Below are 23,348 nucleotides of genomic sequence, written 5' to 3'. Positions count from 1 at the left end.
CAAGGGAATAAAGTTTGCGCTCGATATTACCGCATTGCCAATCATTTCATTTGCTAAAGCGGAGTTAGCATTGGCAAGCATGTTTGCGTTCGATATTACTTCGTTGGCTAAAATTGCATTACCTGTGGCAAAATTGTTCGGAATATAATTCATATTAAATGTTGGTTCATTTGCAATAGTATTGGGTACACAGTTCATAATGCCAAACGTGCTTGGCACGTTTGCAAATGCATTAGTTATACCAGGCTTACTTGACAGGTATTGGTTCATGCTGTTTCCGTTCTGTAGCACGGGCATGCTACAGACATTCTGAAAAAAAAAACAATATTTAAAATACATTAATAATAATTGTATTGAAAATAACCCTAATAAGGAGTTTTCTTTTTAATAAATCGTAATATTATTTATTACATGTATTTATTTTAAAATATGTAAAACTTTAAAAAAATAGTACTAATTATTTAGGATATAAACCAAAGACCAACGAAATAATATTAAATTAATTCTTAACAATGAAGAGATTACATAGTAATCACAATTACACTGAATGCTAACATTATATAGAGGAGATTTTTTTTTCGAAATTATTATTATAAAACAAAAACTATTTATATATTTTTAAAGGAAAATCATGAAGGTATCTCTTAATTAAGATTGTCTTTGTAAACAAAAAAGGTTGACCATAAGTCATTAATTGTCTAAATAAATTCTACAGCTAAATATCAAATATCACTGTCATATTTTCTGTGTGAGAAATCCAAATATATATATATATAAATATGTCAGTAACAGCGTCACCTACCGACACGAACTATACCTAACAATATCAAGTTGATATCAAATTGAATTCACATCAAAATCATGACAAGCGAACTGGAGTCATGCATACGAATATATCTAACTAAAGTATTATATATAAGATTTTAAATTACATTAGCAGCCTGTAAATTTCTCACTGCTGCGCTAAGGCCTCCTCTCCCTTTGAGGAGAAGGTTTGGAGCATATTCCACCACGCTGCTCCAATGCGGGTTGTCGGAATACACATGTGACAGAATTTCGTTGAAATTAGACATGCAGGTTTCCTCACGACGTTTTCCTTCACCGCCGAGCACGAGATGAATTATAAACACAAATTAAGCACATGAAAATTCAGTGGTGCCTGCCTGGGTTTGAACCCGAAATCATCGGTTAAGATGCACTTGTTCTAACCACTAGGCCATCTCGTATTTTAAATTAACAAGGTTATACTTATTACTACAAATATTTAAAACGGGATATTTACCATGTTTTTTATTTTTATTTGTCGGAGCACGATATTTCGATATTACTGAACTAGATCACCAAATAAAAATAAAAAAACATGGTAAATATACCGTTTTAAATATTTGTAGCAATAAAGTATTATATTATAAAAGTTCATGACTTACATTATAAATGACAGCATGAAGACAGATCGCAATTATAAACTTCATTATATAAAAGTTTTAATATAAATGATGTTTTTTTACGCAAAACATACATTTTATACTTTCGACGATATTTTATCAATGATTTTGAGTAATTTTATAATAATAAACTGTCTTCCCTTATCTGTCTTGCTTAATTTAATATTTTCAAGAAGTTTTCAACATGACTATCGATAAATAAATATATTTAAGTAAAGTGCGTATGGTCATTTGGTAATTATCATTATTAATATTAATAATAACATTTATAAGAGCCTATTGCTATAAAAATAAAAAAAAAAAAAAATTAAATCTTCATTGAATACAGCATTACGCTTATTGTTAATAGTAAAATTAAAAAAAAAAACTACAGTCGTTTCGAAAAATAAAATCTCGATGAAAATCATCATTTATCAAACAGATCAACAAAGTCTACGAGTCCCAAGTATATGTATGATGATGTCGTTCAGACTGATTTTAGCTGCGACGGCCAAGATCAAGGGAGACCAGGACGCACGTGCACAGGTATGTGCGCCAACACAGATGCACTCTCATAATCCGTTGGAACCACAAAGCCAGCACGACCGGAAAGATTTCAACCGTAAGACCAATAGCTTTCCGAAGCACAGGGGAGCACACACTTCCATATTGCAGACACCGGTGTCTGCAATATGGAATCCCAGTAACTTTTACGGAACCTAGGGATCTGTAGCCGAATATCTCGCCACTAGACTAACAAGACAGGCTAATTTTGTATATAGATACAGTTACACAGTAGAGCCGGCGGTTTTTCCGAACCGATACGACTTGGGAACCTTCAAGAAAAGAGCGTACTCCTTCCTTAAAGGCCGGCAACGCATCTGCAAGCCCCCCGATGTTGCAGATGTCCATGGGCGGTGGCACTTTCCATCAGGTGGTGAGCCTCCTGCTCGTTTGCCACCTATCACATAAAAAAAAGCCTATAAACCAATACCTCCCTTACCACATATACGACATTATGATTGTGAGATTTTAAATTAACGTGGTTATTTTTATTACTAACAGTATTTAAAACGGGATATTTACCATGTTTTTTATTTTTATTTGGTGGAGCTCGAAATTTCGACATTATCTACGAATGTCTTGTTCACGAGACTGTCTCGTAAAAACATGGTAAATATCCCGTTTTAAATACTGTTAGTAATTATGATTGTGGTTTGACTTCGCAAACTGAAATGGGCCGTTTCATTCAGCAAATTCAAGTTTTAAGTAACATCGGCATTAAATTTTAAGTAATAAAATATAAAGCTAAATATAATAGCAAAAACAGATAGCCAATGTCTTAGTGTAGCAATTGTTACATAATGTTTTGAGTTTGCGCAAGGTCGCGCCGTACGTTTGCCCGTAGCTGTGCAAGCTGTTTACACAATAACGCGCAATCATAATCAAAGATGATTACGTTTTTTTTGAATTTTAAATGAAAAATGTGTCGAGTGTATTTTTTGCAAACTCTACTATCAGGCAGGGCTTTGGTCTAAAAAAAATTCCTCGACAGTATATGTCTATCTCTTATGGATAACACACAATAACCATTTTTTATCCTTTACTTTTTACAAGAAATAATGGCTTATTTACGAAGCGATTTTAAGCAATAACCCCTACCCTTGACCCTACAATTAAGTATTTAAAATACAGCCCTTTACAGCATGTAATTTAAATAAATATTGTCGAAGATATTACAGATTTAAAAAAGTTTGGTGTTAGAATATGCGATGAGTGGGTGGTACCTACACAGACGGACTTTTTTTATAGCATTGGTTGGCGAACGAGCATATGGGCCACCTGAGGTAAGTGGTCACCACCGCCCATAGACAAAGGCGCTGTAAGAAATATTAACCATTCCTTACATCACTTATGCGCCACCAACCTTGGGAACTAAGATGTTATGTCCATTGTGCCTGTGATTACACTGGCTCACTCACCCTTCTAACCGGAACACAACAATACAGAGTACTGTTATTTGGCGATAGAATATCTGATGAGTGGGTGGTACTTACCCAGACGGGCTTGCACAAAGCCCTACAACCAACGGTCAAATCTACCGCTACCTAATATATCGGATACGTTTGCGTTAGATTCTAGGAAGATATTACTTCCTTAGATAATATATTATAGATGATTAACAAATTTCCACGAAAAGTTAACACTGTTTTCGTTTTGCTTGAATACCTTATCGCTCGCACTTGCAAAATCGATTCCAAATTTTAATCGATAATTCATTCGAATATTCTCATTATTCAATGGTTGAGACACAATGATTTTTTTTTAACTATAAAAAACTTGAGTATCGTGTAAATGATTCATTAGACTTTTGTTTTTTAAAAACACATCATTAAAGTCAACATGACGTTTAAGTTATTTATTATCTGTGCTCTCGCTACTGTCATTCGACTGTGTCACTGTACAAGATAGCTTGATCTATTTGACAGATGTAAATTTTTCTGATCGACATAACTTTGCAACGACGAACATATTATATTCTTAATTTAATGATTTTAAAAATTGTAAAAATATTTTAAAAAAATACATATAATACAAAAGTTCCTAAAGATTCAAGCGTTATCCGAATAATTTTAAGACTTTTTCTATTATATATTATTGCTTCAAAGTAAAATTTAAATAGAAACATTGAAAATATTAGACGCTTGTACAATGTTACATCGGTCGGACGGTAGGGACGCGAATAACAGGCAGACAGGCAGCAGACTTGGTCCATGTGGAGCACGTGGATTTTACTAGTTAAAACAGGATTCACTGATTTGAAAGACGTGCATCGATCAGCAGCGCTATTAAGCGCTTTAAAGGAACTAATCACCGTGTCATATAATGACCGTGTTATGAATGTATCAGGTACGGAAACAAGTTTAACACGTAGTCCATGCTCACTAGAATGTGAGTGACCGAGTATCATCCGCATAACTTATCTGTATGATTTCCGTTATCTCAGTTGCAATAAAATGTTTTTTGTATCGAGTATGATCTACTAGTATGAACATTCCGTTAACAAACAACACCGTCGAATTCCATTTACTAACGTGCCATTTATTTTTATGGCACCGGGCTAATTGGCCACTTGATGGTAAGTTCACCACTGCCCTGCGCTGTGTGAAATTTTAACCATTTCTTACATAGCGATTGCGTCAACTTGGTAACTTTGAAGTTACATCCCTTGTGCCTGTACTGGCTCAAATCAAAACACAACAGTATTGTTGCTTGATGGTAGATTACATAGGTGGTACTCTGGGCTTGCACAAAGCCCTACCGCCAAGTAGCATGGATATTGCACATCAATAGATTTTTTTTTTTGTCTCACACGATCATAGCATTTTCTTAGTATGAGACGGCGAACTGTCGGATGTCACTTGTTTTCGACACGATACAATTTCGTTTCGATGTGAGTTTCGAGTATATTCGTACAGAATAGTCCTGCTATTAGAACGAGAGGATTTTCAAATATGATTCATCATCGTTTTAATTTATAATAATTTATTTTAAATTATTGTTATTGTTGAACATTTTCCATTAGTGAGTTTTTGGTGAATCCGTCTAATTCCCAGTTTTGGGTCGATAACGAAATTTTGATTAATTAATATTTATTTGTTTGTTGATAATTACTAGATCGTATATACTTTATTGTAGTATGTTCTTAAATTAATTTATCTTGTCACTTGACAAGTTAAATTTAAAGTTGACTTAAAGATATAAATTAAATACCGAGGAAGAACCGGTAATCTGTTTCAACAATCATATTACATGTAGTAAACACATTTATAATTGTATTTTATTTATATGAATACCTATTGTTAATTAGTATAAATATAATGTAAATTTTTGACTAGTTAATAAAGATGTTATAAATTAAAAATGAAGGTTTTTTTTTTATATATATAATTGCAATTATCGTAATTGATAAAATTTAAGGAATACACATGAACTTTCATGATTCGAATATTATTTTCATACATAAATCAACTTCAATATATAATAGTTCAATCGAAAAATAAAGAATTTTATTTGTGCTTAATTCTAATTAGTTTTATTTAATTAAATTAATTACCCTATTTATTTTTCGTAATAAATTCGCCAACACGGTGATTTTTTTTTTCGCTCGCTAAAGTATTGAATTTGGTCACTTTCTGCCTTGGATTAATTTTTGCCCCCTATTAGCAGCGAATTTTACTTATTTGTAGTAATTAATTATTATCGCTAATTAAATAAAAAATACGCACATATAATTTAATAACGCTCCGTTTATTATTAAAGTATCCTATTAACAAAATCAAAACATACTTTATTAGTATTTTTTTATTTTTTTTTTATGTTAGAGTTGGCAATCGAACAGGAGGCTCACCTGATGGAAAGTGACTACCACCGCCCATGGACATCTGCAACACCGGGGGGCTTGCAGGTGCGTTGCCGGCCTTTCAGGAAAGAGTACGCTCTTTTCTTGAAGGTTCCCAAGTCGTATCGGTTCGGAAAAACCGCCGGCGAAAGCTGGTTCCACAGAGTGGTTGTGCGAGGCAGAAAATGTCTTAAAAATCGCGCTGTTGTGGATTTTCTGACATCTAGGTGGTGCGGGTGATATTTTGAATTTTTTTTATTTATTATATAATAGTTAAAAACAGTATTAAACTTCTTATATTTAATTATTGCTTCGCTTAATTTATATTTTCAATACATACATTGTGATATTGCATGGCGTCTACCTGTAAGTAGTAGAACTTTTGCCTTGATAATTTTGAAATGTAATTTATTTTTTATTTTGGATGTAATATTGTATCTACTGTTGGTTGTCCTAGTTAAAATAAAATAAAATAAAAACTTCATTATTGAAAATAAATGACGGAAGAAACTCGATGGGATTTTTTTTAAATGTCATTATTTCTTTTTTTTTTCTATATCGTTGAATACGGTAAAGGTAGAAGGTTAAAGGATGACACTCATCATCGTTGAATAAGCCAACTATTATAAAACATTTGTCATTCAGAGGAGAGAATGATATTGAACTTAAATTATACTATAAACGCATATTTTAATATATTAATTTTTTTTTTATATATCGAAGTATCGGGTATTTTTGCTTATAGAGATTTTCTATCCTAATGGAAAATTATTGATGCATAATCTCTTATATTTTTACCTCTTCAATGATTCTGAATTTATTCCCCTGAATAAAGTTATGTTATGATGAGTCAGCAATTGTTTAATTTAAACTAGTTTAATTTCAAATGAAAATATCGAATAAAGTATAATAAAATCAACAATTTATTAAATAAATAAAACACTATCAATACATAGCGGCACAGCCACATCCCGGCCCAGCGGGGTATCCAAGGCCTAGTGCGTTAGGATACCCAGACGATTGCGCGGCACTGGGGTATCCCGGAGCGTAGGCATTTGGATAAGCTGGTGCAACTGGGGCCACATTCTCGTTCACAATTCCAACATTTCCATTGCCACAACCATAAGCTACCGCACCAGCTCCAGCCGCAGGTAACGGACCTTCCAAAGCCACCACACCTAAGAACGGCAGTTGACCACTAACAGCTAATGGACCCTCGATGAGCATGTTATCTGACTCCACTGTTACACCACTGGGTGGTATGGGCGAGCCGCTTCTGACGCGGAGACCGTTTCCATTTGACGCGGCAAGTTCAGCCAAGCTTAGACCGAAAGTGAGTCCAGGTACTCCAATAGAACAGATGGGTTCATATACTGGTGCATATGCTATAGCATTTGCAACTGGTCCGTATGCAATTCCAGCAGCTGCAGCGCTTGCTAGTGCTGCGGTTTCAGCGACTATATTTGCTGCAGCGATTTCGTTGCTGTATACGCCAGTATTATACGCACTTCTTAAGCATTGCCCAGCAATCATCTGGAAGGAAAGGATTTGAATATAGAATATTATTACAAAACAGTAAAAAAACTAAAAAAATCTAAACGTTCCAAATTCAAAAAAATAAACGAAAGAGTCTTGTCTGGAAGAAATGTATTCAAATACAGAGTAATATAATATTTCAAATACAGATTATTACAGAGTAATGTATATTTGAGAAACAAAACTTTTTACGTTCTAAATTCAAATAACGGTATAAAAATTACCTGAATCGTTATGGTTGATAATAGAAGACTAATATTTCTGATAAACATCTTTTAAGGTTTTTATGTCAATGTTTTCGATCGTTTTTAATAAAAGAAATGATTAAAATTGAATGATTATTTTTCGGTTAACCGTAATTATATATAGTTTTTTGATTGCATAATTATTTTATGTGTATTGTAAAATATAAATTAATTTCAAAATGTTATTAATTTACATCAAAATGAATTACTACTGATATATCGTACATTGATTACATTATTTTATAATCAATTTGTGTTTATCGTATTACCGAAATACAATTAAAGTAACAGTCTATAATTTCCAATGTATTTTTAGATGTTGAAAAAGAGTAACTACTGAGTTTCTTGCCGGTTCTTCTCGGTACAATCTACATTCCGAACCGGTGGTAGCTTTACTTTAAATAGTTTGTTAAATGACGATTCTAAAGTGATTGTGAAAGCCTACTCGAATAAAGTTTATTTTGATTTGATTTGATTTGATTCCCACTACTGTGCTAAGGTCTCTTCTCTCTTGAGGAGAATCTTAGAGCTAATTCCATCTGCTCGAATGCGGTTTGGTTGATACACCCGTGGCAGAATTTCATTAAAATTAGACACATGCAGGTTCCCCCACGATGTTTTCCTTCAACGGCGAGCACGAGATGATTTATAAACACATCTAGCCACACACCAACCCGCATTGGATCAGCGTGGTGGAATATGCTCAAAACCTTCTCCTCAAAGAGAGAGGAGGCCTTAGCCCAGCAGTGGGAAATTTACAGGCTGCTAATTTAGGTTTGCTAGGGATTTTAAATACATATTTTTATTTACACTCATCGATAGATCATGTATAGTAATTTAAAAGCAAACATTACAGGATAAAAAACTATTAATTACTTTTGTTTGCTACGACTGCAAAAGTGAAGAAAAAAAACCAAAAAAAAAAAAGAAAAATTAACAAAAGAGAAAAAATAATGTTTGTACATGAACACATCTTTCGTTTTAAATATGACTCTGGTATATAAACATTTACACGTAGCGAGGTTTACAGACCAAAGATGGACCGTGAAGGCAACCTTCTGGAAAGGCACGCTAGGAAATCGGGGCAGAGGAAGACCACTAAAATGGGACGACGATATCAGAAAAATTGCTGGCCCAAACTGGGGTCAAATAGAACTCAACAGGGAACAATGGCAATCTTTGGAGGAGTCCTTTAACCTAACTGCTTAATTTATAGTAACTCTAATTGGCAAATGTAAATTTATTTAGGTTAACTACCTATTAATTAGATAAGTAAAGTAAATAAAATCAATTAGAATAGAGAAACTACTGTAATAAATTAAACTTAAATATGTAAACAGAAAACTAAAAATTTGTATTTGAGTCAAGAAATAAAAGGCAACACGATCGCGCCAAAATATGTTACAATCAATAAAACGATTTGTTAAACATGTCTAAACATTTTTATCAATATGACACAATTATTGATGTCATTGTTTGATACTAGGCTGAAATAAACGTGACATTTTTATAAACTATTTATGTCGATACATCATTCTGATGAAATATTGTAAATCAGTCAGATCAACTTGACAACTTCATAATTTTTTTTAATAATATTATGTTCTATGGTGTTTATTTTTACTAGTCGTGAATTTTTCACTAATATATAATAGCAAACTATGTCTAGTGAATCGATAAGTTATCTCGCTTTCTTCCTTTTTTTTATGTCATAGGTGGCAAACGAGCAGGAGGCGCACCTGGTGAAAAGTGACTTTCACCGCCCATGGACATCTGCAACACCGGGGGCTTGCAGGTGCGTTGCCGGCCTTTAAGGAAGGAGTACGCTCTTTTCTTGAAGGTTCCCAAGTCGTAACGGTTCGGAAAAACCGCCGGCGAAAGCTGGTTCCACAGAGTGATTATGCGAGGCAGAGAATGACTTAAAAAACACGTTGTTGTGGATTTTCGGACATCTAGGTGGTGCGGGTGATACTTAGAATTTTGACGAGATGTCCGAAGGTGAAATTCAGCTGCCGGGATTAATCTAAATAATTCCTCGAAACATTCCCCATGGAAAATTCGGTAGAAGATGCAAAGTGATCCAACATCTCTACGCAGAGCCAAAGGATCAAGCTGATCAGAGAGGGCTTGATCGTCGATAATTCGAGCTGCTCTAGGTTGGATACGGTCAAATGGAAGGAGGTGGTACTGGGGAGCACCCGCCCAGAGGTAGGAGCAGTACTCCATGTGAGGCCGAATTTGGGCCTAGTATAGTCTTAGGCGAGAGGCCGATGTGAAATACTGTCTTGCCTTGCTGAGCACACCGAGCTTTTTTGATGCCAATTTGGCTTTGCCTTCCAATTGACCGCGGAACTGAACGAGGCTCGAAATATCAACGCCAAGTATTCCGATACTAGCTGTGGCGGCTAACGGAATATTCTTAAATCGTGGTTCTAATCACGTATTATTAACACTTTACTCATTTTACTGGCCCAATTTTTAAAACTAGGTGCGTACAGCAATCGTCCTCTTAAACTATCTACCGGATATATCAAACAAGGAATGCTTGTTGACTTCCAGCCAGGATATATAACATACATATATAATTGTATTTAACTAACATTGTATTTTTAGATGTTGAAAAAGAGTTTCTTGCCGGTTCTTTTCAGTAGAATCTACATTCCGAACCGGTGTGGTAGCTTCACTTATGACGATTCAAAAGTGCTTGTAAAAGCCTACTTGAATAAAGAATACATTTGCAGCCTGTAAATTCCCCACTACTGGACTAAGGCCTCCTCTCCCACGGTTTCCTCACGACGTTTTCCTTCACCGCCGAGCACGAGATGAATTATAAACACAAATTAAGCACATGAAACTCAGTGGCGCTTGCCTGGGTTTGAACCCGAAATCATCGGTTAAGTTGCACGCGTTCTACCCACTGGGCCATCTCGGCTAAATATTAATTAACCATAACTGTATAAATATTGACCACGTTGAATGGTGAGAAGATTGCTAGCATCATTTCCCCGTTGAATCGCAATTCCGATCCTCTGGGCTAAAAACGAACCAGCCCAGTCACCAGTGGAGGCAATAAGGTGAGGTCATACTCTTTTAATAAAGTTTTTTGCACAAATACTCCAAGGTCCAAGTGTTCCAACAGCAAATGGGACCAAAAAAGTAGAATTTACTTGACTTTATTCTTACTGTATTAACATACAGGTATTTGTTCCTTGTGGTTCCATGCGTGTGTTCATGACTGATCTCCTTTGGTTTAAAGAACTGTATTTCTCATTAAGATAACATACATCACTTACGCGAGAACAATGCAGGTAGATAAAAAAAAATAAATGGTCAGCGTTAATCGTATCGGTTAGATAACAATAAGCGAGTTCACTGTTATAAGGAACTTTTTTTTTCTTCACGCAGTGGAAGCCTTTAGTAAGGTATCCGGACTCCTGGGTGGAAACCGGGTTATGTGGGATTCCTACCCTCTAAAACCACTGCGATGGCCGACCTCGGCACGGATTGGAGAGGCTGCGAAAACGTGTTGATATAACGCATCCGCGGCTCCTCCCGTGCAGTTCTCCAATCGTGGCTCGACGGAACTGATCCAAGTTAAAAGAGTTGGTACAATGTTTAAGAGAACTTGCTTCTTTCGGGATTTTTGCCATTGTTACTACTTAACTAACTACTTTTGCAATTTTCTGGTTTGATTGCAATTAAACTTTTTTTTTCCAGCCGCGTATTTGAATAATTAAAACAAATTATTTGGGAAAAAAATAAACTTTTTATTTTTTATTTCATTCTTTTACATAAATTAACTAATATATGTAGATACGAGTATATTAAAATTATCTAAATATATATGCGTGTCTATTCATTATATCTGTTTACTCGTCGGAATTTAGATTTTTTTGTTTCAGTCATTTAAAGTATACGTGTCCCTTACCCGTGGAAGGCTCGGGGTTCAAGCACCGGATTTCCAGCCACGGATTTCCTCACCTAAAATCGGCCCTGGTTCGCTGATAATGCAAGAATACACGTGACGCTTATTCATTTCACAATTAGACTTCGCTATCCATTGATATCCCCTATTTAAAATTGACAAGCTTCGGTGCGATTTTTGGGTAATTCAATTAAAATACGTATTGAAATAAATTAGTAATTTATTTAATAATATAAATATAAAAAACTTAATACATTGGCCCATAGCCTAAACCATTAGGAAGCCCATTATAACCAAGACCATTTGGGAGCCCATTAGCATATGCTGGAGCTACCACTGGCTCAACTCCTTCGTTCACGATGCCAACATTACCATTACCGCAACCGTAGGCAACTGCACCCTGGCCAGCAGCTGGCAGCGGACCTTCCAATGCCACTACACCCAAGAATGGTAACTGGCCTGAGACTGCCAATGGACCTTCAATAACTAAATTTTCAGACTGCACTGAAACACCACTTGCTGGGATTGGAGAGGAACTTGTTACTCTGAAACCACCACCGTTTGTGATACTAGAACCAGGAGCTAAATTGGGTCCATACGGTCCATTGGCTGCTATTGCGGCTTCGTATGCTAAGCCATTAGCTGCCAAGGGTGCGCCATAGGCCATACTATTAGCCAGGGCAGCATTTTCAGCAGCAGCCAAGCCAGCACCGATGACGCCACCGTTAAATCCTTTACCGATGTATTGTCCTGATATTGTCTGTAACATAAAAACCAAAGACTATTCGTAAATCTTTTTCCTTGAAGTTACTTTACATAAGTAACCGATCATTTTTGTTATGAGCCATAAAACCGTTTCTCTAAGTTTTTGCGTTAACTACATAAGAATTACGCCTCGTAGACGATTCTACCATCCGTAAGTAAAACGAATAAAATAAAAAAAAGAAAAGATTATAATGTTTAAGATAAAATAATTATAACTACCTGAAGAAGAACAGTTGAAAGACAGAATACTATTTTGAAAGACATCTTTTGTTTGATTTCAATGAAACTCAGTTGTAAATTGAATAATTTTCAAAAAATAGCACTTTTATATGACAATGATTACAAAACATTCACAGATAAACTTATCAATTATTTGTAACTTAACGATTATCATCGAATGTAACTTTAAGAATAGGTTTTTATGTAATGTTTTATCTCGCACAGATAAAAAATTATGAAATGTAATATAAATTTAAGATAAATGTTGTAGTTTGACAATTTTCGAATGATTGGACATTATCGAACCGAAGTATTATGTACTTTTCAATTCTAACTTTCATTCTTATTCAGACACTTGTAACTCAGGTATGTTTAAAGCAAAAATATTAGCTATTGAATGATTTAAAAAATATATATAATATAAACTGAATTCGAATTTTTTATATTTTTAATTTAACAAGTTCACAGTAAGTTTACGGTTTGACTTAAAAATTTAAAATTATATTTTCAGATATTTGCGTTATTGCCGGTCTTCCTTTCAGTTCACTCATCGATCTATCGTTCACTTATTTAAAGTTCATCTGTTCTGCTTTCACATCGATGCTTCTAATTTTGAAATTTCGTATTTGCTGATTAAGGATAAAAAAAAATGTATAGAGTTGGAAATCATTTTAATATAAATATTTTTTATTACAGAAAGTGCTTTGTCAATATGGAAGTTATGGAGCTGGTCTCGCAAATCCAAATGCTTATGGTGATATGAACGCAGCTTTCGGTCATAACAATGGCTATCAACATGGTTTGGCGAACGGTTTGGGACCTGGCTTGGCGCATGGCTTGGCATCCGGCTTAGGACCTGGCATAGGCCCTGGTATAGGACCTAACTTAGGACTTGGCTTAGGACCTGGCGTAGGCCCTGGTATAGGACCTAACTTAGGACTTGGCTTAGGACCTGGCCTCGGACCTGGTATAGGACCTAACTTAGGTCTTGGCTTAGGACCTAACCTTGGACCTGATTTTGGAACAGGTTTAGCACCTGGGCTGGCTTTGAATTCATACAATGCAGGCGTGGACCTGGCGCTTGACGTAGCCACACAAATAAATAGACCCTGCGAGACTGGCTATGGCGAAATAGCGGTAGTTGGTGAAATGCCTGTGATTGGTAACACACTCGTCGCTGGTCAAGTACCAATCATTGGTTCAGTAAGATTTGCAGGAGATGTGCCAGCCTCTGGCAGAGTCTCTGTATTTGGCACGTGCGGGTGTGGATGCGGTTTTGGTAATGGTAACTATAATCTAATTTAGTATTTATATAAATAAATAATTATTTAACTATTTCAATATAATAAATAGTTAATTTATTAAATATGTGTTTGTAATTCAATTTAATATCCGATTTATATTTTAACGATCGAAAAGTATCTATCACCTATTCCGTTCAAAGAAATATCTAAGACAAACAAACTTAAGATTTACATATTCCATGAAATTTGCTAATAATTCAGCTATATTGTACACTACTAACAGTTCTTGATATATTACATTTATTATTATTATTATATTTATTATATTCATAATACAATATTATTTCACGTCACTGCTTATATCCACTTTAATTTTAGTTCAAAACAGTTTCTTCGACGTTTAACAAATCCTTAACGAGTATCAGAGATGGATTCTCGACCAATCATATCGCGTTTGCGTTGACGTCAATTTAATGTCAAATGTTGTTGTGTTTATTTGGCTTTTTTCTCTTGTGGTTAGAATTTGCTATGTCTATAACTATCAGGAATATTGTTTTTCCCAATAGCGCTGTATCTTTCTAAGGTTATTTTTTTATACAAACATATTATTTTCTACACAAAGTAAAAAAAAAAAAAAAATTTTACAAATACAATAAAAACTTCAGATATTAAAAACTATCGTTCGTTTCTAAATATTATTTACAAACTAAACTTTAATTGAATATGAAGATAAATGAAGGTTTGATATTTGAAGATCAACGAATTCGAGTGTTTTTAATCTTATGAGGCACTAGCTTTTGCCCGCGACTTCGTCCGCGTGGAAGTCATAGAACGTAAAATCCCCTTCTTCCCGTGTTCCCATCAAGCATGCTGCAAGCTTCCGCGTAGTAGTTGGTAACTGGCTGTCGCAAAAAATATTTCGTCTATACCTTTTCCTTATAAGATTTCCTTATAAACAATATTTTTTGTTTTTTTTATTAGGTGCCAATATAAACAGATTGGAGGTGGAACTGACACGTGAGCAAGCCACATAAAACTGTCCATGAGAGAAGCAATTTTCTCCCAAATCTACGCCAGCGACTTTTAAAGTTTGCCCTTGCGACTTATTTATTGTCATCGCGAAGCAAACTTTCAGGGGAAATTGAAGATCCATGATTAAACTGTATAGTGGCTCTGGAAGTGGTTCAAAAGCGTCAAGTGGAACCTTCCCTCCACTGCAACACATACCAGCATTTCCTCTTTCCACTTAAAAGCATTACACCATTGGCATTTATGATCCATAGTCCCTGTACATACAGCTCTATCAGATTCATAGGATAACTCAAGATCATATGCCAGTCCCGACAGTAATTTTGTATTCCATGTTTTTGCTTTATTATTTTTACGATATTGAGACTGAATATTTCTTCGTTCCTCCAAGTGGGTATGTTGATAGTTAGCAACTGTTTGACGATGTTCATTGGGATGTGAGGCCCGATAAGCAGCTTGCGCCTGTCGATGCATACTAATTAATAACGAAAACAAACTAAAAATATTTACTATGACACAAAAACAAGTATATTCGAAACATCCAAACTCGCGCCAAAAAGTATAAATCCAAGACTCTTTGACAGGCGAACGCGCGATCTTTTTTTTTTAATGTATTACACTTCAAGGTATTGATGCATTAGGCGCTAAAGTATAACAATCAATATATATATAAAACTCTTCCGTTACTGAGTGATTGAGTGACTGAGTGACTGACAGATAATGCACAGCCTAAGCCACTGGACCTAGAGACTTGAAATTTGGCACACGTATACCTTGAGTATCCTAGAGGTGCACTAAGAAGGGATTTTTCATAATTTCCACGGGATAGGGAATAAATGGGATTTATATTTTCGAACCAAAGTAGCTCTATCTCCGTAACTATAATTATTAGGGGTTTCAAATTTAGCATGCAAGTAGGTTATAACAACAACTAAAAACTGTTTTTAGGATATTTCGGAATTCCCAAGGGATAGGGAATAAACGGGAATTGTATTTTTTTCTTGAAAGTCCGTAGTCCTAGAAACTTGAAATTTGGCATGAAGATAGTTATTATAGCGCAATAAACTAAAAAAAAAAACTGAAAATCATGAATTTTTTTATTTTTATTTGTTTATAAAAATACCCAATATAAATTGATACCACACTGCGTACATTTTGCTTAGGAACAGGGCTCTGCTTACATTGGAAAATTTAGAAAACTTGAAAAAGGGAAATATCTTCAAGCATCGTTCCCTTTTGGTAGATCTATGAGCTATTTGCATACCTATAAATATGTATATGGAACCCTCGGTCCACGAGTCCGACTCGCACTTTATTAGGTAGGTTAATTTCAATTGAATAGTTACTTTTAGGTTTCATTTATTTTTAGTTGGTTTCTTTTTAGTTCGTAATTAGGTTTGCAGGTTAAAGTTGAATAAAATTGTGTTACTGCATTTCGTTAAAATGATTCATGAAATTATTAATGGAGGAAATGTACCTCATACTGTTGTAGATATTGGAAAGGATGGTGCCTGTTTATTTAGAGCTTTATCTTTTTGGATGTTCGGAACGGAAAGGGATGTCAACGTATTGTTAGCTTTGTTGCTGAAAACTGGATGTAATTTTCGGTTATGTTGTGTGCTGCAAATGGAGACAACTATTCTACACAAAATGAATATTACGACGACATGATGAAAACCACAACATATGGATATTTATGATATTTCAATATGTCTACCGTGACGGAAAATTTTATGTGAAAACTGGAGTTGAAGGTTTTCCTGTTAAACGTCTTCGCTTTACTGGCGGTTTTTCTAATGGCCATTTTGATGCTTATATTCCATTAACACAAGTTTCGGCAACAAAGGTTATTAAAAATTATACAGCGAAGGCTAGAAGTTGTTTCTCCCATCCCCGGAATCGCTACTTCGGAAACTGACTCTGAGTCAAACAATGACGAGGCGATGCCTATTCAAATAGAAAAGGTCGTCAAAAAGCGTAGGACGCGATACACGAATAAAATCGGGAAAAATCAGCAAAAAAAATCTGCTCAAAAGAACCCTGTAGCACATCGGCAAGCGGTTGCAGAGTATCAAAAAACACACCCTGAAGTTTACAGAAAAGCAAAAGCTTCTTACCAAGCTTCGCATCCTGATGTCCATCGACAAACGCAGGCTGATTACCAAGCTTTGCATCCAGAAGTGCATCGACAGGCGCAAGCTGCTTATCAGGCCTCACATCCCAATGAACATCGTCAAACAGTTGCTAACTATCAACATACCCACTCGGAGGAACGAAGAAATATTCAGTCTCAATATCGTAAAAATAATAAAGCAAAAACATGGAATACAAAATTACTGTCGGGACTGGCATATGATCTTGAGTTATCCTATGAATCTGATAGAGCTGTATGTACAGGGACTATGGAACATAAATGCCAATGGTGTAATGCTTTTAAGTGGAAAGAGGAAAATGCTGGTATGTGTTGCAGTGGAGGGAAGGTTCCACTTGATGCTTTTGAACCACTTCCAGAGCCACTATACAGTTTAATCATGGATCTTCAATTTCCCCTGAAAGTTTGCTTCGCGATGACAATAAATAAGTCGCAAGGGCAAACTTTAAAAGTCGGTGGCGTAGATTTGGGAGAAAATTGCTTCTCTCATGGACAGTTTTATGTGGCTTGCTCACGTGTCAGTTCCACCTCCAATCTGTTTATACTGGCACCTAATAAAAAAAACAAAAAATATTTTTTATAAGGAAATCTTATAAGGAAAAGGTATAGACCAAATATTTTTTGCGACAGCCAGTTACCAGCTACCACGCGGAAGCTTGCAAGCATGCTTGCTGGGAACACGGAAAAAAGGGGATTTTACGTTTTATGACTTCCACGCGGACGAAGTCGCGAGCAAAAGCTAGTTTAAGATAAAACCCGTATAACCCGGTCACAAGGATCTCGGGTATCTTTCGAGGATTTCCCTTGTGTCCAACAAAACGGGTTTAAGATATTGTTGGTTAAGTGATCCCTCAAAACGATTTGCTATTTTCGTCACTGAGTTTACGTCTACGTGTTTTGATTTAAATGCGGCAACGATTTGTGAGATATTTTTTACATTAAATACATTACATTAACAGCCTGTAAATCCAACTGCTGGGCTTAGGCCTCCTCTCCCTTTGAGGAGAAAGCTTGGAGCAAAATCCACCACGCTGCTCCAATGCGGGTTGGTGAATACACATATGGCAGAATTTCGTTAGAATTAGACACATGCAGGTTTCCTCGCGAAGCTTTCCTTCACCGCCGAACACGAGATGAATTATAAACACAAATTAAGCACATAAAAATTCAGTGGTGCTTGCCTGGGTTTGAACCCGCAATCATCGGTTAAGAAGTTCTAACGTTCTGGTTAGAACGCGTGCATCTTAACCAGTAGGTGTTGCGGGACCCACTTGGAACGAATTTGATTTCTCTATACATAACGTTATTAATAATAGGAACGAACAATTGAAAATAAATTAACAATTATTGAGAATAATTCTATGCTTAAATAATAATAAATAAATTTAAATAAAACCTTATAAATGTAAATGTTGGACAACATCACATACATTACTCTGATCCAAATGTAAGTAGCTAAAGCACTTGTGTTATGGAAGATCAGAAGTAACGACGGTACCACATACACCCAGACCCAAGACAACATAGAAAACTAATGAACTTTTTCTACATCGGCTCGGCCGGGAATCGAACCCGGGACCTAGGAGTGGCGTACTCAAGAAAGCTGGTGTACACACTACTCGACCACGGAGGTCGTCAAATGTACATACCTTATGTACATACTTATAAAAGAAAACGTCAGTCACAGGAACTTAATTAAAAAAAAAAAATTACGATAAATTACATACAATCACAGTACGAAATTCAAAATAAGATTTCTTTGATTAAAATCAATGAACTCGCCCGGGGCGTTTACGTGTTTAAATCTCTATTAAAACCGATAAAGTCAGAGGCAACGAAAATAAGTCGGTAAAGAGAAATAATTACATTACTATTGTTATGAAACTCTAGACTAAGCACGTTTTTTTATTGAGACGTTATGTATAATAGCGAATATGTCTCACATTTACCGTAATGTGCCGACGGTGCCGACGGTGCCGTTACCGGGTGGATCGCGCGTCCAAAAAAGGTCATCCATCAGTAATAAGATGCCATGTGCCTGTGACGTCAGGGCCGGATCTATATGGCTTTTTGGGCTTCAGCCCAGCGCCCCGTGGATTTAAGGGGGCCCCACCTAAGTCGAGTCATAGTCAAAAATAGACGATAATGCGAAGGAATCCATAACTTTATTAAATTAAACAGATCGTATGGTTTGCAGTAGAGCGAGTCCTGCAATTGATCAAACCCATTCAATTAATTTACTTCAAGTCTACGTTCAGATATGTCTTAGGTGGGCCCCAAAGTAGTGTTAGCCCAGGGCCCCCTAAAGTAACGGTCCGGCCCTGTGTGACGTTAACGCATTATATGATACCCCTAATAATATATGCCGTTTTAAGACCAAACACAAAATAAGCAGTCAAATACATTGATTAACCTAGCAACTGGTTAGTTTTTTTAATTTAATTCTTTTAGTACATCTTGTAATATTATCGGATGTATTGTTAATAATAAATACTGGCGGTTCAATTACTTACAGTCAAAACAGGTCAAACGTTGCCATTCCGAACTATTTTTTTTATGATATCGGTAAGTTAGTGGTCATCACCGCCCATAGACAATGGCGCTCTAATTAAACCATTCCTTACATCACCAATGCGCCACCAACCTTGGGAACTAAGATGTTATATCCCTTGTGCCTGTAACACTGGCTCACTCACCCTTCAAACCGGAACACAACAATACCGAGTATTGCTGTTTCGCGGCAGAATATCTGATGAGTGGGTGGTACCTACCCAGACGGGTTTGCACGACGCCCTACCACCAAGCGATCTTATTCAAAGTAGCAAGAATCTTCTCACAATAATGTAATAAGTAGCATTATCTCTTTTCGTGTGAACAAACACCGTTTACTGTTTTGTTTGTTATTAATTTTAAAATGAATTGTTTAAAATTTCGGTTTTCAATTTTCTTGTCTCGCTTACTAGTTTCTGATTCTCATTTGTAACTTGAACTTGATTGGTTTATATTTTATATATTATGTCTGTTTGTTTCTCGATAATTAAATAGCTCAAAAAAAAAAAAAAATCGTTGATCAAATAAATCCTTTTTTAAATTTCAGCAAATTGTCGAGAATAAATTCAGAGTGATAGTTTTTAATAAATCTTTATTAAAAAAAATAATAATTTCCTTATCTATTTATATGAGGCCACCACAACCGCAACCAGGGCGAGAGTAAGGTCCAGGTAGCGGACCGTTTCCGTAGCCATAGGGACCGTAGCCGTAGGCATCAGCATAGCCAAGTGGAGCTCCAATACCAATGGGAGCAATGTCTTCTGCTACTATTGCCACTTCTCCATTGCCACAACCGTATGAGACAATGCCAGCACCAGCAGTTGGTAGTACACCATCTAAAGCCACTGTTCCTAAGAATGGCAGAACGCCAGTAACGGTGAGGGCTCCTTCAATTGCGTTTTCGGATATAACAGATACACCAGTTGCTGGGATGGGAGATGCGCTTGATACTCCAAAACCGCCTCCATTGGAAGCAGCAAAAGCAGCTGGGCCGTAAGCACCACAGGGACCAGCAGCTACTGCTAAAGGAGCAGCGGCAGCGCAGGGTGCGACTGATGCCCAGGGAGCTGCAGCAAATCCAGCGCCAATACACTGAGAAGCGATTGACTGAAAGAAGATATTTTCTTAATTAAATTGAATATTAAATTAATGAAACATGTTAATTAATAATGTCCAGTTTAATAATAACATCAAATAATCCAGTGACTATTTAATTATCTCGCAGGATTGGATTCGGATCAGAATCTATAACTGTCTTAAATGCTAGATTCCATTCATCTTGAATTTTCCTCGAATCCTCAACCAGAATACTATTGATATGTTCTGATTCTTTCTTCAAAACAGTGAAAAAGTTTATGGCTAAAATGGGAAATTATAAGATTAGTTATTATTAATTGAATGTTCTGTGATATAGATTATGAAGCAAATTGTCTAGATTAATAATAATGACGTCGCCCTGAGCAATTTCGGCTGCGGCTGTTAATCTTAAGGAAGACCAGCAAACTACGTAGGACATATAGTTACATGACATAGTGCACATGGGCGCAAACTCAGACGCAATCTCTGTTCAATCACTCTCATAATCCGATGCGACGGCAAATCCGATACGGTCGGAAAGAGTTTCAGGCGCAGGACCAACAAGACACACGATTGTACACACTTCCACACACCAGACTTCGGGCTGTTACAAATAACTTTTTATCGACCCGATCTTGGGTTTAAGCCCAGGATCTGCGGCCTTATATTTACTGGACCAAGGAGGCATTATTAATATGTTACTTTTATGATTTACCTGGATCGTGAGCGCCTGAACGCAGACCAAAAGCACAGCCTTGTACATGTTTACTGTTGCAATTTAAAGTTGAGAATATATTTTTGAATATACATCAGCCTTTTATACTAAATATTTGTAATTTAATGTAATCGTAAGTTATGAAAAAAATAAATACGTGACACGTGAGAGAACGCCGTTAGAAACGTTTGACATAATTTCGTATTATTCTGTGTAACTTTATGATGTTATGTATTGTATGACAAAATATTTAATTAAATGTCTTTATTAATCATTGGTTTTATAAAATAGGAGATATCGTTCTATTAGCAAAATATGTGAAGCCTGTAAATGTCATACTGCTGGGCTTAGAACTCCTCTCCCTTTCGAGGAGAAGGTTTGGAGCTAATTTCAACACACTGCTTCAATAAAGAGAGCCGAGTTGGAGCAGTGGTTAGAACACATGTATCTTAACTGACTTAACGGGTTGGTTTTTTTTGTATTATTTAATTTACAACATCCACGGGCTCACAGCTGCCCGTGCCTTTTTTACATTTTACATTTATAAATTTTGGCGTTATTTTATATTTTTACTGAACATCGGCAGATCTTCGCTGGACTTCGAGCTTGTCGTCTTCTCTTGTCGGACTATGATAACGTCGCCGTAGGTCTGTCCCTGAGATTCGTGGATGGTCATGACGCTTGACCCTTCACCTTTTCCGTATCCCTGGTCCATCAGGAGTTTCTTTTCCTCCTGCGTATGGGCCAGATATAGGGTTTTGGTTTGGTCGGATGGTATGTTGGCGTCAGTGAATCTCTCCATTTTGAGGGAGTGGACGATGGGGCCTGCAGAGTAGATGCTACGGTAGACCTCGCTAATGGCGTATGCGACGTACGAGGGGGTTTCGGTGCGTACAGGATAACTCACGGGTGATGTATGTTGTCATGCTTGGTCGGCAGTACCTCATTTCGAACACATTTTCTCTGTTGATATAAGGCAATTGGTTGATATCTCCGATGAGGACCACCTCGCTAGCTCCGGACAGCTGTGCCGCCATTACTATGGCTCCGAAGTGGTTCATGAGGGCTTCGTCGACCGTAAGACGATTACATTTTATGCTCTTAATTGCAATTTAGGGAAAGTTATTAATAATGAAATAGTCTTCCTTACCGATACGATCAAAGCCATTCTCAAGTCAATAACTTACAAAATTTCGTAACTACGTTATAGATTTATTTGTAGTTAAATTTTATGAATTCTTACTCAACTACTAAAGTCTCATAAATAATCTTAGTGGTATAACATAACATACATATATAATTGTATTTAACAATTATGACATGACTATATTTTTAGATGTTGAAAAAGAGTAACTTGCCGGTTCTTCTCGGTAGAATCTGCATTCCGAACCGGTGGTAGCTTTACTTAAAATAGTTTGTTAAATGACGATTCAACAGTGCTTGCAAAAACCTACTTGAATAAAGTATATTTTGATTTTGATTTTTTGAGTATAAATTTAGTGGTTAGACCAGGGCGTTACTCAGAACTTTATTTCTATGATGATGATGATATCCTTCTGACTAGTTTTGGTCATTCTCAAGAGCGACAAGACAAGTATATAAGACATATTTTAGTGCACAAACGTTTACGCAAATACACGCGCACTAACACTAACAGTAGTGTAAACTAAACGAACAGTCGTTTGCTGGTCGCAACAATTTCGCTCGCAGTGCTATCGGATTCACATGGGGACTTAGGGTATAAGCTGACAACTTCCAAATACCAGATATTGAGGAGATATTTAAAGAAGACGCCAATACGTATGTTAGACCTGACTTGGGATTTAAACTCAGGACTTCTGCTAGTTTGTCATCTATATAACTAACAAACTTAATTTACGCAATATTTTATCTGGAGTGGTGACAAGAATATTAGCAACACGTAAACGATGACTGTCAATTCTGTTTTTTGAAGACCCCGTCTGCAACGGAGGCGATGTCAAATGTTTATTTTTTTGACATTTTAATATTCGTAATTATAGATCCAAACCTAGTGTATACAATATTAAAAAAGTCAGAATTATCT

The 23,348-nt window shown here is 36.1% G+C and overlaps 5 protein-coding genes across 5 annotated transcripts in view; 1 reads left to right on the top strand and 4 right to left on the bottom strand.

Annotated features, from left to right (window-relative positions):
• Positions 1–23,348, bottom strand: part of LOC113396755 (chorion class A protein Ld2/Ld41-like) — a 207,844-nt gene that overhangs the window by 173,136 nt on the left and 11,360 nt on the right. The gene's annotated exons all lie outside the window — the stretch shown is intronic.
• Positions 6,727–7,693, bottom strand: LOC113396761 (chorion class B protein PC10-like). Its single transcript, XM_026634814.2, has 2 exons — positions 7,587–7,693; positions 6,727–7,359 (listed from the first exon to the last, which is right to left on the bottom strand). Exons 1-2 carry the CDS (start codon positions 7,632–7,634, stop codon positions 6,772–6,774), a joined length of 636 nt encoding a protein of 211 aa, XP_026490599.1. The 5' UTR covers positions 7,635–7,693; the 3' UTR covers positions 6,727–6,771.
• Positions 11,739–12,645, bottom strand: LOC113396760 (chorion class B protein PC10-like). The gene is made up of 2 exons (XM_026634813.2): positions 12,517–12,645; positions 11,739–12,292 (listed from the first exon to the last, which is right to left on the bottom strand). The coding sequence occupies exons 1-2, from the start codon at positions 12,559–12,561 to the stop codon at positions 11,780–11,782; spliced, it is 558 nt and encodes a 185-aa protein (XP_026490598.1). The 5' UTR covers positions 12,562–12,645; the 3' UTR covers positions 11,739–11,779.
• LOC113396759 (keratin, type I cytoskeletal 14-like) lies at positions 12,760–13,882 on the top strand. The gene is made up of 2 exons (XM_026634812.2): positions 12,760–12,882; positions 13,213–13,882. The coding sequence occupies exons 1-2, from the start codon at positions 12,832–12,834 to the stop codon at positions 13,819–13,821; spliced, it is 660 nt and encodes a 219-aa protein (XP_026490597.2). The 5' UTR covers positions 12,760–12,831; the 3' UTR covers positions 13,822–13,882.
• On the bottom strand, positions 20,070–21,376 carry LOC113396757 (chorion class B protein PC10-like). Its single transcript, XM_026634811.2, has 2 exons — positions 21,284–21,376; positions 20,070–20,598 (listed from the first exon to the last, which is right to left on the bottom strand). Exons 1-2 carry the CDS (start codon positions 21,329–21,331, stop codon positions 20,116–20,118), a joined length of 531 nt encoding a protein of 176 aa, XP_026490596.1. The 5' UTR covers positions 21,332–21,376; the 3' UTR covers positions 20,070–20,115.

Source organism: Vanessa tameamea, chromosome 28 (assembly GCF_037043105.1).
Source record: "Vanessa tameamea isolate UH-Manoa-2023 chromosome 28, ilVanTame1 primary haplotype, whole genome shotgun sequence".
Lineage (NCBI taxonomy): Eukaryota > Metazoa > Arthropoda > Insecta > Lepidoptera > Nymphalidae > Vanessa > Vanessa tameamea.
Note: the sequence above shows the minus strand (reverse complement) of the source record. Positions and strands in the feature narration are given on the sequence as shown.

Bases quoted from the DNA above. Each gene is read 5' to 3' on its own strand.
- LOC113396761 (XM_026634814.2), bottom strand. From the start codon at position 7,634: ATGTTTATCAGAAATATTAGTCTTCTATTATCAACCATAACGATTCAG. The intron at 7,360-7,586 runs GTAATTTTTATA...CTTTCCTTCCAG, and splicing joins TATCAACCATAACGATTCAG to ATGATTGCTGGGCAATGCTT.
- LOC113396760 (XM_026634813.2), bottom strand. From the start codon at position 12,561: ATGTCTTTCAAAATAGTATTCTGTCTTTCAACTGTTCTTCTTCAG. The intron at 12,293-12,516 runs GTAGTTATAATT...TTTATGTTACAG, and splicing joins TTTCAACTGTTCTTCTTCAG to ACAATATCAGGACAATACAT.
- LOC113396759 (XM_026634812.2), top strand. From the start codon at position 12,832: ATGTACTTTTCAATTCTAACTTTCATTCTTATTCAGACACTTGTAACT. The intron at 12,883-13,212 runs GTATGTTTAAAG...TTTTTATTACAG, and splicing joins TTCAGACACTTGTAACTCAG to AAAGTGCTTTGTCAATATGG.
- LOC113396757 (XM_026634811.2), bottom strand. From the start codon at position 21,331: ATGTACAAGGCTGTGCTTTTGGTCTGCGTTCAGGCGCTCACGATCCAG. The intron at 20,599-21,283 runs GTAAATCATAAA...ATCTTCTTTCAG, and splicing joins TTCAGGCGCTCACGATCCAG to TCAATCGCTTCTCAGTGTAT.